This window comes from Apus apus, chromosome Z (genome assembly GCF_020740795.1).
Source record: "Apus apus isolate bApuApu2 chromosome Z, bApuApu2.pri.cur, whole genome shotgun sequence".
Taxonomy (NCBI): domain Eukaryota; kingdom Metazoa; phylum Chordata; class Aves; order Apodiformes; family Apodidae; genus Apus; species Apus apus.
In genome coordinates, this window is record NC_067312.1 from 2311357 (window position 1) to 2323452 (window position 12096).

Here is a 12096-nt window from a genome sequence, read left to right on the forward strand (position 1 = left end):
TCACACTGTGGGGACCCCCGGGTTCCCCCCCCCCCCATTGCCCCCCCAGGCTCCCACCGTGGGGACCCCCGGACTCCCCCCCCCGCCCCGTGGGGCTGGCGCGCGGAGCCCCCCCCCCCCCCCCCCCCCGCGTGACGCCGAATCCCGCCCCCTCTCCCATTCATTTTTTCGGGACGTCACGGAGGGCGTGACCAATAGCAGCGGCGCTCCCGCCAGGCCCCGCCCCATCGGGCCATGGGCCCCGCCCCCCCGCGGCCCCTTAAAGGGGCCCCGCGGCCGCGGCGCCGAGCGCCCTGCGCGTGTCCGTCCCGCTGTCCGTCCGTCCGTCCGTCCCGCCGAGCCATGAGGAGCCTCCTCCTCCTCCTCCTCCTCCTCCTCTGCACCGGCCTGAGCTGCTGCACCGCGGCGGGGACCGCGCTGCCGGCGGGAGGTGCGTGAGCGCGGTGGGACGGGAGGGAGGGAGGGATGGAGCGGGGCAGCCGGGTGCCCGGCGCTCGGCTCCCGGAGGCTTTGCTGACCCTTCCTCCTCCTCCTCCTCCGCCGGGTGTTGCAGAGGCCACCGCTCCCGCCGAGCTGCTGGAGGCCGGGCAGGAGCAGCGGGCGCCGGCCCCGCAGGCGCAGGTGAAGTTCAGCGTCCGCTCGGGGCCCCGCGGCGCGGAGCTGGGCTGTCCCCTCGCCCTCGGGCACCGGCAGGGGCTGCGCGACTGCGGCTTCAACCTGACAGCCAAGACCTTCTTCATCATCCACGGCTGGACAGTGAGTATGGAGGGTCCTGCGCGGCTCCAGGGGATGCTGTGAGTTCAGGCTGTCCAGGCAGACTGCCCTGAAATCAGCGGCGGAGGGGTTGGAAGGGACCTTAAAGGACAGCTGGTTCCAGCCCCTCAGCCTCCCACCAGCCCAGGTTGCTCCAAGCCCCATCCAACCTGCCCTTCAGCACTGCCAGGGATGGGGCAGCCACAGCTTCTCTGGGCAACCTGGGCCAGGGTCTCACCACCCTGACACCAAAGAATTTCCTCCTCATGTCTCACCTCAATCTCCCCTCTTCCAGTTTTAATCCATCCCCCCTCATCCCATCCCTCCCTGGCCTTGTCCCAAGCCCCTCCCCAGCTTTCCTGGAGCCCCTTCAGGCACTGGAAGGTGCTCTAAGGTCTCCCTGGAGCCTTCTCTTCTCCAGGCTGAACACTCCAGCTCTCCAGGATGTGGGATTTGGGACAGCTTTGCACGTTAGGAGCACTATGGCCTTTCAGGAGCTGCCCCTGAGGTCTCTGGGGCAAAGTGAGTTGTACTGAACTCTGTGAAGCCCCCAACTCATGTCCAGCTGCTCAAGATCACTTTAGGGCTGGATAATGGGACCCTGGTAAAGGGCACTTGAGATTTGGGCTTGGAGCAACCTCCTCGAGTGGGAGGTGTCCCTGCCCATGAAGGGGGTTGGAGCTGGATGATCTTGAAGGTCCCTTCCAACCATCCCATGCTCCTGTAACTGACCCCTGTGAAGGTGGCACTTGGTGTGACACACACACGGGCTTCCTGTCACTTCATCTTTGTGCCACAGAGGGCAGGCAGACTCTGTCACTTTCTTCTGCACTTCATGTGGCCAAGCAGGTGATTTAGCAGCTCTCCCAGGGCTTCTGCAAGTGGTGGTGGCAGGACTGGGAAATAACTTTGCCATCCCCTCAGAACTTCTGAAGCCCTTGAGCACAAGGGCGATAAGGTGACAGGGAGCAGGTGCCTCTCCCTCCTGCCTTAAAAGGCAAGGTGGCTCATTACTCCCAGGGCCTCCCAAAACCTGTTCTTCTGACACCAGTAGTGCAGTGCTGAGAACCAGAGGAGCTGGGGAGGGATATGCAAACGATATGCAAATAGCCCAAGCCGGGAACAGTCTCACTGCGGTCCTGGAAACTACCACCTGCACCTCCTCCTCCAGATGAGCGGCATGTTCGAGACCTGGCTGGGCAGCCTGGTGTCTGCTCTTCAGGAGAGGGAGAAGGATGCCAACGTGGTGGTGGTGGACTGGCTCCCCCTTGCCCACCAGCTCTACACCGACGCCGTGAACAACACGCGGATGGTTGGGAAGAGCATCGGGAGGCTGCTGGACTGGTTGCAGGTGAGGCAGGGGGTGGGTGGGTGCTGTGGTAACTCTCTCTCCGCCAGGGAGGGTTGCACAAGGAGCAGGAGCACACGCCAGCCCCAACACCCTGGTGTGATCCCAGCCCTGGGGTGGTGGATCCCCGGGAAGGTGCTGCTCCCCAGGCCTCGCGTGGAGCGATTCCCCCGGCGCTTTCCCGGGAGACGTCAGGTTGGAGAGGGCTTGCAAGTTGAGGAGTTCTTCCTCCTGTCCCAGCGACTCAGGAGTTGGGCATTTCCAGTCAAGAGTTAGCTTGGCAAGAGCATGGAACAGGAGAAGAAGGCCTACAGTGCCACACCTGGCACTAGAGGCCATGGGCAGGGGGCAGCTCCCTGGGGAAAGGCTGCTCCAGATGCTGCTCAGATCAGGAACGTCCTCACCGGGGCTGGGAGCTGAGTACTGTGGGTGGGGGAAAACCACAAGTGCCACCCAAACCATTCCACTTGGAATCCACTTGTCTGGATGAAATAAAGAACAAAACATGCTTGTCTGTCCCATCCCTCCAATCTCTTCTTAGGTACTTCAGGACATGCTCTACTGGCCCAGGTTGTGGTTGGGGTTTTTTTTTGTGGTGATGGTTGGACTTGGTCATCTTAGAGGTCCTTTCCAACCGTAATGATTCTGTGACTGTCCTGGATAGGAGCAGTGCCAGATGCCCTGAAAGACAGGGAGACAAATGATCCTCTTCTTTTTCATCCTTGCAGGAGAACCCAAACTTCAAGCTTGAGAATGTCCACCTGATTGGGTACAGCCTTGGTGCCCACGTTGCTGGCTTTGCTGGTAACCACGTCCGTGGGACAATAGGCAGAATTACAGGCAAGTGGCTTTTCAAGCCATCTCTTACCTTTCCTTAGCAGCAGAGTTTCCCTGAAGAGGCTCCTTTCCTGTGTTGTTGGGGCTTCCTCGGTCAGAAACAAGTTTCCTACTTGTGCCAGCAGTGGGGACCATGGGTCTTCACCTGAGAAAGTATCTTAATTTGGAAGCCCAAACCCAGGAGGGGCTCAGTGAAAATCCTTCCAGAGGACAACCTGATCTTGAGTATGTTTGAAGTTCATTGTGGGTTCAAAACAAGTCCAGCTCAAGCACTTAGTATCCAAATCCTCTGAGTGGCTACAGGTTTTGTAATTATAGCTCTTAAACTGATGGGAGAGGATTGGGTGCAGTTTGTCCCATGGGATGGTTGGTCAACCATCATCAATGAGGGGTCAACCTCAGCCCCTCATTCTGAAGGTATCTTGAAGAGGGTGCTGTGACTCCAGAGGAAAGCTGATTTCAACATGGGGAAACTCAGGGCATGGTACAAGGGGTTGCATTAAGTATTCAAATGTGACCCTGGTGGGGAAAAGTTCCTCAGAGCCTGGCAACAAAAATCTGTATTTAGTCACCTCCCAGTCAAGTTGGGGAGTAGCTGGAGCACAGCTTCAGGTTGTGGTGAGGATCAGAGGTTAAACAGAACATCCCAAACCCACCAATCCTAGAAGCAGGAATTACCTGGCACTGCTTACACTTTTATCAGGCCCTCCATATGTTCAGTCTGAAAATGGATTAAATGTTTCCCAGGCAGCTTTGGCTACTGCTGGTCTCTGTGGGGTGCTAGACCCCTTCTGGTGGTTGGACATCTGCTGCCTCCTCACCGGGACCTAGCAAAGACTCATTGCTCCCAAGAAGTGATCTGAAGCCATCTCTGCAGAGCAAACTGGTGCTACTGCTGGGTTGTATTGCACCAAAAGGGGAATGGGACATTTTCACTGGGTCCCTCAGGACACCCATGGTGAAGACATCTTGGGGGACAGTATCTGCAATGAGGCAGGGACTGTCTGTGCCCGTGGTCCTGCTAGCAGCAGGCTCCTGGCTAGATTCTCCATGAAATAACCCAGTTTCTTACCTGGCATCTTGGGAACTGTCTCCAACACCAGGCTTGGATCCAGCTGGCCCCATGTTTGAAGGAGTGGACCCCAGCAGGCGCCTGTCCCCCGATGATGCCAGCTTTGTGGATGTCCTTCACACCTACACAAGGGAAACCCTTGGTGTTAGCATTGGGATCCAGATGCCTGTAGGCCACCTTGACATCTACCCCAACGGGGGAGACTTCCAGCCTGGCTGTGGCCTAAGTGATGTCTTGGGAGCAATTGCCTACGGGAGTAAGTTCTCACCACTTTTTTTATCTCTGGTCAGTGTAGACTCCTCATAAATTTACTTGGGTTGATGCTGGGGGATGATCTGATTCACAAAGGCAGAAAAATTGTGGTTTTCCTTCCAAAAACTGCCTGTGCTACTGGAGATAAGTTGCTAGAAACTAGACCTGCTTTTAATTCTGAAGTAACATGTTCTTACTTTTAACACCTGGTTGTATAATGCTCATTGTAACTAGGAGAGCAATGAGGCTGGTGAAAGGACTAGAGGGAAAGTCTTGCAGGGAGAGGCTGAGGGAGCTGGGGTTGTTTAGCCTGGAGAAGAGGAGACTCAGGGGGGACCTTCTCACTCTCTTCAACCCCCTGAAGGGAGGTTGGAGTCAGGTGGGGTTGGGCTCTTCTCCCAGGCAACCAGTGACAGGAGGAGAGGGCCTGGCCTGAAGCTGCTCCAGGGGAGGTTTAGGTTGGATATCAGGAAGTACTTCCTCACAGAGAGGGTGATCAGACATTGGGATGGGCTGCCCAGGGAAGTGGTGGAGTCACCATCCCTGGAGGTGTTCAAGGAAAGGCTGGATGTGGCATTTGGTGCCATGGTCTGGCTGCTGTGGTGGTGTCAGGTCCTAGGCTGGACTTAAAGGTCTTTTCCAGCCTTGGTGATTCTGTGATTCTGTAATGCTGGGTCTAGAATCCTCTTCAAATCCCTTTTTATGGAAGACACTAAACAACAAGCCCTCTTGGAGTGTCCTGCACTAACCTCTTGAGTTGCTGCTGTTTGGAAAGACGTTCAAGTTTGGCCAAAAAAGCTCACCCTGTCTCACCCGCTGCTGTGGTGCCAAACGCTTAAACAAACTCTATCCCCTTGCAACTCTGCTTCTCCAGCCATTGGTGAAGTTGTGAAGTGTGAACACGAGCGCTCCGTGCACCTCTTCGTGGACTCCCTGGTGAACCAAGACAAGCAGAGCTTTGCCTTCCAGTGCACGGACTCCAGTCGCTTCAAGAAGGGCATCTGCCTGAGCTGCCGGAAGAACCGCTGCAACGGCATCGGCTACAACGCCAGGAAAACCAGGAACAAAAGGAACAGCAAGATGTACCTCAAGACTAGAGCTGACATGCCCTTCAAAGGTAGGTTTTGCCTCTTCCAAGGGGGAAGAGTCGCATCTGGAAGCGCAGACTCTCCAAAGTCAATGCTGGGGAAGGTGGAGAGGTGGGAGATGAGCATCTCCCCAAGGCAGCGCGGCACTGGGGCTCAGCACTGGGCTCTGGCTGGGCTGCACGGCTTGTCCTGAGGTGCTGCTGTGCTCCTGCCTGCTGTAAACCAACAGCATGACTGTAAGAGGGCAGCTTTAGGTTGGACATTTGGAAGGAATTCTTCACCACGAGGGTGATGAGACCCTGGCCCAGGTTGCCCAGGGAAGCTGTGGCTGCCCCATCCCTGGCAGTGTTGAAGGGCAGGTTGGATGGGGCTTGGAGCAACCTGGGCTGCTGGGAGGTGTCCCTGCCCATGCAGGGGGTGGGACTGGGTGGTCTTGAAGGTCCCTTCCAACCCAAAGCAGTCTGGGATCCTATGATTTTGGTCTTAAGGACACTCTGCCTTTTGAGCAGGACCATGGCTTCCATGTCCTACTTGCAGGACCACACCAACCTTAGAGCAGTGTAAGCTTTGGGGAGCTCTTCCCAGTGTGGGCCTGTTGTTGCTGTTGTGCAAATGTCCATTTTGTAATCAATAAAGGCAGGAAAAAGTGAACCCTGATCTCTCCATAAATAATGATCAAGCCTTTGCCAGCCAATGCTATTTCCCAGAGAGTGATGCTGAGCAACGTTGTCTCCATCTCTGCTCTCCTTGTTTCTATTCAGTCTACCATTATCAGATGAAGATGCATGTCTTCAGCTACAGCAGCTTGGGAGAGGCTGACCCCACTTTCTCTGTCACCCTTCATGGCACCAGTGGAGACTCTGAACCTCTCTCTTTAGAAATGTAAGTTAACTGCCCCATTGTGTTTGCATAAGTTGGGGTGGCCACTGGGACCAGACAAGCTTCTGGTAGCACTAGCTCTGCAGCTGGGCCTCATTTCATCACCATTCATACTTTGAATAACTTAATTATGATTTATTGCTGAGAAAACAATTGGAGGTGCCAAGGCCTCTTCTTATCAACCTTCACAGCTCATTGTTGAAGTCCTTTTGCTTTTTCCCTCTACCATTTGGATAGAGCCTGAACACACCCCATATCTCTGGAGGCATTGTTGACCTCCTCTGGCCTCTCCCAGAAAAAACACAAGGCACAAAAATTCACCTTTAAGCTATGGAAGGATGGCTGAGCCAAACAGATGTTGCATTGTGTGGAACCAGCTCCCCAGGCTCACTTTCTCTGGTGTAATCAGCAATTAAGGGGTGGCAGTTGACCGTGGAGCTCTTGATAAGCTGCAAAGGGCTCTGTTTAACTTCTCATGGAATGAATGAACACCTGGCCTGGTTCCATGAGGAAGAAATGTTGAGACTCTGCTTGTCTTTCAGGCTTGATCAAATCAGCCTGAATGCCACTAGCACCTTCCTGGTCTATACAGAAGAGGACATGGGTGAACTTTTAAAAATCAAACTCACCTGGGAGGGAACATCTCAGTCCTGGTATGATCTGTGGAAGGAATTGAAGAGCTACTGGTATCGACCTGCCAAGGCTCCCCAGGAACTCCACATCAGACGTATCCGTGTGAAATCTGGGGAAACACAACAGAGGTAATGACTGGGTCAGGCTGCACAGGAGCTGGCTCAGAACTTCAGGCACAAGGAGAAAGCGTCAGAACCCAGCAAGAAAAGTTGGGGTTTTGAACTTGGTGTCTTCAACCTGTCTTTCATTTTTAGCTCCCTTGTGGTGTCAGAGGGTGGGTTACTTGCCAGCAGGCGGCTGCAAACTACACTTGAAGCAAAACTGCAGATGAAATTTGGGGCATTGTTTGGCTTTCTTTAGATACTGGGCCACATTCTTGCCTGCCCTTGGGGAGTAAATGAGCCAACCTCAAGATGGTTTAGATCACACCTGAAGGGTTTGAAGTACTGACAGTGCCAAAAAGCCTGCAGCTGGGATGGGCAGAGTTATTTACAGGCATGATGTGCTGATCTGGCACAACTAGACCTAAAGCCACAACCTGGTGATATGGTGACACCAACTCCAGAAGCACTAGATTGTTCCTCCTGAGATCTCTGTAACTGGAAAGCACCTTCAGCAACCAAAGAGAAGTAAAGCTCCCAAATATTGTGTTCAGGTTTTTCTGAAGGTAACCCAGATCTCTCAAAGAGCAGCAGTTGATACTGACCATCTCCCACCTTCCTTAGAGCTTTAAATAACCATCACCCATCAGGTGTTGGTTGGGCACCCTGGTTTCTACAATCTATGAAACACAGGGGGAGCAGGAGCAAAGACCCCATAAATAAAATATGAATGTAGGAAAGAGAACAGCTGTTGAAGTGGCTCATGGTGTATCAAGTTGCTCCACAGGAAGGATATCAAACAGCTTGTGCTAGAATCCATGTTACATGTCATTTATGAATCATGGAGACAACAGGCACCTTCTCCTGACTTCTGCTTCCTCCTCTTAGGTTTGCCTTCTGTGTGGAGGATTCCCAGCTAACCAGCATATCTCCTGGTAAAGAGCTCTGGTTTGTGAAGTGCCCAGAGGAGTGGCATAAAAGGTAGGGGAAAAGCAGCTCAGAGAGGTCCTCTGTGATGTCTCTGGCTGTGCTGGGATTTGGTTTTTTTCTAGACTCCTGGAATCTCCTTTTCTTACTTACAAAAATTAATAAATTCTAGTACAAGATTCTCATCTATTACACTTAATTGTCATACATACCTTAATTATCACTAACCTCACTTCTGAGCTTGGTTTGTCCTCTTGTACCTTCACTTGCTACCAAATTGGTGCAACACAATCTGTGGGCCTAAAGAACCTTTTTGCTGTCGTGGTAGATGCTAAAAATGAGTTGCTACCAACACCCAAGCTCTGCAATAGTGAAGAGCTGATTAGAAGCATCTAATAACCCCTTTTTACCACTTGAGAGGACAAGGGGGAATGGATTAAAACTGGAAGAGGGGCATTTAGGTGAGACATGAGGAGGAAATTCTTTGGTGTGAGGGTGGTGAGAGCCTGGCCCAGGTTGCCCAGGGAAGCTGTGGCTGCCCCATCCCTGGCAGTGTTGAAGGGCAGGTTGGATGGGGCTTGGAGCAACCTGGGCTGGTGGGAGGTGTCCCTGGCCATGCAGGGGGGTTGGAACTAGATGATCTTTAAGGTACCTTCCAACCCAAACCAGTCTGGGATTCAGTGATCTCCTGCTATGCTCATCTCTTCTGGTTCAGCCAGGTCCTAGCTAAGCCGTTGCCAGAACATCTCAGCCTTGCTTAACCTCTGGGGGACTTTCCAGACACTTAGGATCAGGCCTCAGAGCATGACTTCCAGGAAGGCTGGTCCCAGCAGTGACAGCTTGATTGCTTCAGACCGCCTCTGGTCATGTTCTGAATGAATCCCTGCTCATTTGACTAACCCATCATCTCCTTCCGATGAAGCCCAACCTCTTGGCCTCTCTTAAATGTCAGTTACAAAGTGTAGAGCTTTGTCACTTCTAATCCAGAGACAAAATGCTCACTGGGGCTTAGCAGAGCCTGGTGAAAGTCATGCTCTGAATGACCTTCTTGGGTGGCAGAGCTCAGCAAGGTGAGCTGGGACTGCTCCAGCTCTAGCAGAAAGCAGCAAGCTCTGCTACGTCCAGTAGCCACCAGGTCTGTGAATCCAACCCCTGGGCCAAAACTTGTTGCTGTGCCACAGGCCTTGCAAGATCAAATAAACAGACCTGCAGTAAAAGGTAGTTTTACCTGCTCTGTAACCCTCATAAAACAGGATTGCTGGCAGATGGGCCCTTCCTGGAGGCACAGCTTGTGCAGGAGCAGATTTGAGCTTCCTCCTAGAGAGCACGAGCAGTTGCTTGTTCAGCTCTCCGTTCCTGCCAAGGCACTGGAAGATTCTAGTTCCCCACTTGGAGGGCAAGTCTGCAGACATCTGTCCACCCAGGATGGATCTGAGTAAGGCAGAGTCATGGAGACCTGTCATTTCTGCTTGGTGTATCATGTCTGCTTCAGGGTCTCCTTGAGTAGCTGCTTGGCCAAGTGCTGCTTTGACAGAAGAAGATACCAACCTGTACTGTCTAAACCTGGTCCTGGTGTCCCAGAGTTTCTTAGGAATGATGTATTACTCCTCTTTTAACTTTTGCATTTCACCAGGTATAATTTTTTTTGGTCTTCTCTGTTTTTTCCCAGACCTGTCTCTAATTCCCTCTGAAGACTTCTCTGAGGACTCACAGCTGAGCAACCTAGAGATGCATGAAGACTGCACAGCTGGTGAGATGCTCTGGCATGAAATCTGGCTTGGTAGCACTTAAAGCAAGTGGCTCTTCAGGACAAAACATCTTGGATCAGATGCAAGAAACTGAGGAGCAATCATGGACTGTGGTCCTAGACTTAGAGTAACTAAGACTCCATTCTCTCTTCCCCAAGGAGCCTGGTTTGTGCATTTAACCCTACCTTGACCTGTCACATGCTGCATTTCCTGCCCTGCTCCCATTAACCAGGACCACGGGTGAGATCTTCACACATCTAGACCTCAGCAATGATCTTCTGGGCTGCCTGCCAGTGGAGTTGAGAAGATAACCATGCAAACTGCCCGTCAGACTATTGGGGATATAACTGCCAGGACGAAATTAGCATCTAGTGTAGGAGTTCCTGTGGGTCCAGTAGCACTAGGGACTGTGGGGAGAGGAGACAAGCACAGGTCAAGTGTGGGGGGTTGTTCAGGGGAGGGGTGGGAAGAAGCACAATGCCACTTATCTTCAGGTTGTCCTACTGAGAACATGTTCACCTCAGATGCTTTTCCAGTGCCAACATGGAACTCACACCTTCATTTTTGTGCAAAGTATTTAACTGAGCCAGATGACATCCTACCCACATGGTCAAAAACACCCAGCTGGATTCGCTGGTGCCAGATGAACTTGACTTTGCTTGGAGTTTGACAGACTCCTTGCTGCAGCAGAGTGGACCTTGGCAGAGGTGGACCAGATTATTCTCTATTACTATTTTTGTTTGTTTGTTTGTTTCTTTTTGGAAGGAAACTTGGTGCAGTGACTCTCAAACTGTTGGCATGTAGAAAGGCCATCTCACCAAAGGGTGTTGCCAGCTGGTGCACCAAGTTCTGAAGACTCAACAAGTCCCTCTGAGGCCTGCAGTTCTCTGGTAGAGCTTCAATCCAACCAAAGCAAGCACATTTGGAGACTATTTTGGGGGGTTTCTTCCCATGGTTTTCTGCAAAGGCTTCAAGAACTGAAGCCTTTGCTAAGTGTCTGTGACTTGTCACCGTGCCATACTTGGAGTGGTTTCAAAGCCCTGTTTGTATATTGTGGTTTTTCTATGACTTCCAAGCATAATTTATTTCTCATCTTGTACATATGTAAAGTTTTCAATGTTTTGAGGAACAGTTTTTATAAGCCTTCAAGACAAGAAAATAAAGGGGCTTTGTTAAAAATCAGTCAAGTCTTGTGATTGATCTCCTGGAAGCCTTGAAAGGCCTTGCCAGAACAACAGTCTGTGGCCACCTTGGTCTTCTCCTGCAGGGCACTGAGACCAGCAGAAAGGGGACACAAAGGCAGAGGAGCAGCCAGGTGGGTCCTGGCATCTAGGTGCCCTGATCAGGCACCCTCCTTCCATGTCCTCTCTGAGCTGTGTTGCCAAGGGAGGCTTCTTACCTCCACCCACCCACCAGAAGTGCCTTCTGGAATAGAGCAAAGTCACATAATCTTGGTTGGAAAAGACCTTTAAGATCATCCAGTCCAACCATAACCCAACTCTACCTCATCTGGTGCTAAACCATGGCCCTCAGCACCACATCTACACATCTTTTAGACACCTCCAAGGATGGTGATTCAACCTCCCTTGGCAGCCTGGTCTAGTATTTAATTACCCTTTCAGTGAAGAAGCTTCTTCTAACATCCAATCTAAACCTCCTCTGTCACACTGTCTTTTCCTGGAGTGTAGCTCCTGAGATGCCCCTCACACAACACTACAGCTTTGCTTCCAGCTTTAGCCCAGGAGTGAGACCATGATTTTAACAGTGCCCAAAGGATCATCTTTTTTTCCGGCAGAGTGAGTATTCCAAAATAAAAAAGCCCTGTTGGGGTCATGGAGAGGTTTTCTGTCTGCCCTGTCCACCACAATGGCTACAAGACCTAGTCAAGCAGGAAGAACAACCCAAACCAGACAACCCAAACCATGAACCTTTCCTTCCCACCCTGTTTTCTTCCAGCCAGGGTGATACCACCAGTGGTTTGGGCTGGAAGTAAGCAAGGTTTGGTGCTACTTGCTCATCTCAGTGAGCACAGGGGACTCAGGAACAACTCTTGCTGCTGTGCCAGCCCAGCCAGGACAAGTCAGGACAAACTCCCTCTTCACTGTTGACTTCCTGCATTAATGTCTTTCACCTCCATCAAATGACATTTCCCCGCCAAAAAAAAAAAAAAAAAAGCTTCACCTTTCCTTGATTTCCTCAGTTAGCCCATTAGGGAATACTTTTTAAAACAAACTTCCCCAAATCTGTTCCCTAACTGAGGTCTTCCCAGCTTTTCCCAGCAGCCAGGCCATCAAATTTAAGGAACCCTCTCTGTGCTCTGTCCATCTCTGGCACCAACTGGTGGCACAAATCCAGCAGCAGGACTTGGCCAACAATGTAAATAACCTCCAAGCTGTGGAAGATACACATGGAATGACCTCATTAACCTTTTCCTGGGAAAAGCCCAGCAAGGAATAAC

General features: G+C 51.9%; 1 protein-coding gene across 1 annotated transcript; it reads left to right on the top strand.

Annotated features, from left to right (window-relative positions):
- The first annotated feature begins 465 nt into the window (after positions 1–465).
- On the top strand, positions 466–10116 carry LIPG (lipase G, endothelial type). Its single transcript, XM_051642709.1, has 9 exons — positions 466–756; positions 1925–2104; positions 2830–2941; positions 4042–4266; positions 5137–5379; positions 6112–6232; positions 6772–6990; positions 7852–7944; positions 9560–10116. The coding sequence occupies exons 1-9, from the start codon at positions 466–468 to the stop codon at positions 9579–9581; spliced, it is 1506 nt and encodes a 501-aa protein (XP_051498669.1). The 3' UTR covers positions 9582–10116.
- The last annotated feature ends 1980 nt before the right edge of the window (positions 10117–12096 follow it).

What these genes read in the sequence shown, in the direction of transcription:
- LIPG (XM_051642709.1), top strand. Translation starts at nt 466, where the DNA reads ATGGAGCGGGGCAGCCGGGTGCCCGGCGCTCGGCTCCCGGAGGCTTTG. An exon ending in GAACCTCTCTCTTTAGAAAT is followed by an intron (nt 6,233 to 6,771) that starts GTAAGTTAACTG and finishes CTTGTCTTTCAG; the next exon opens with GCTTGATCAAATCAGCCTGA. An exon ending in TCTGGGGAAACACAACAGAG is followed by an intron (nt 6,991 to 7,851) that starts GTAATGACTGGG and finishes TCCTCCTCTTAG; the next exon opens with GTTTGCCTTCTGTGTGGAGG.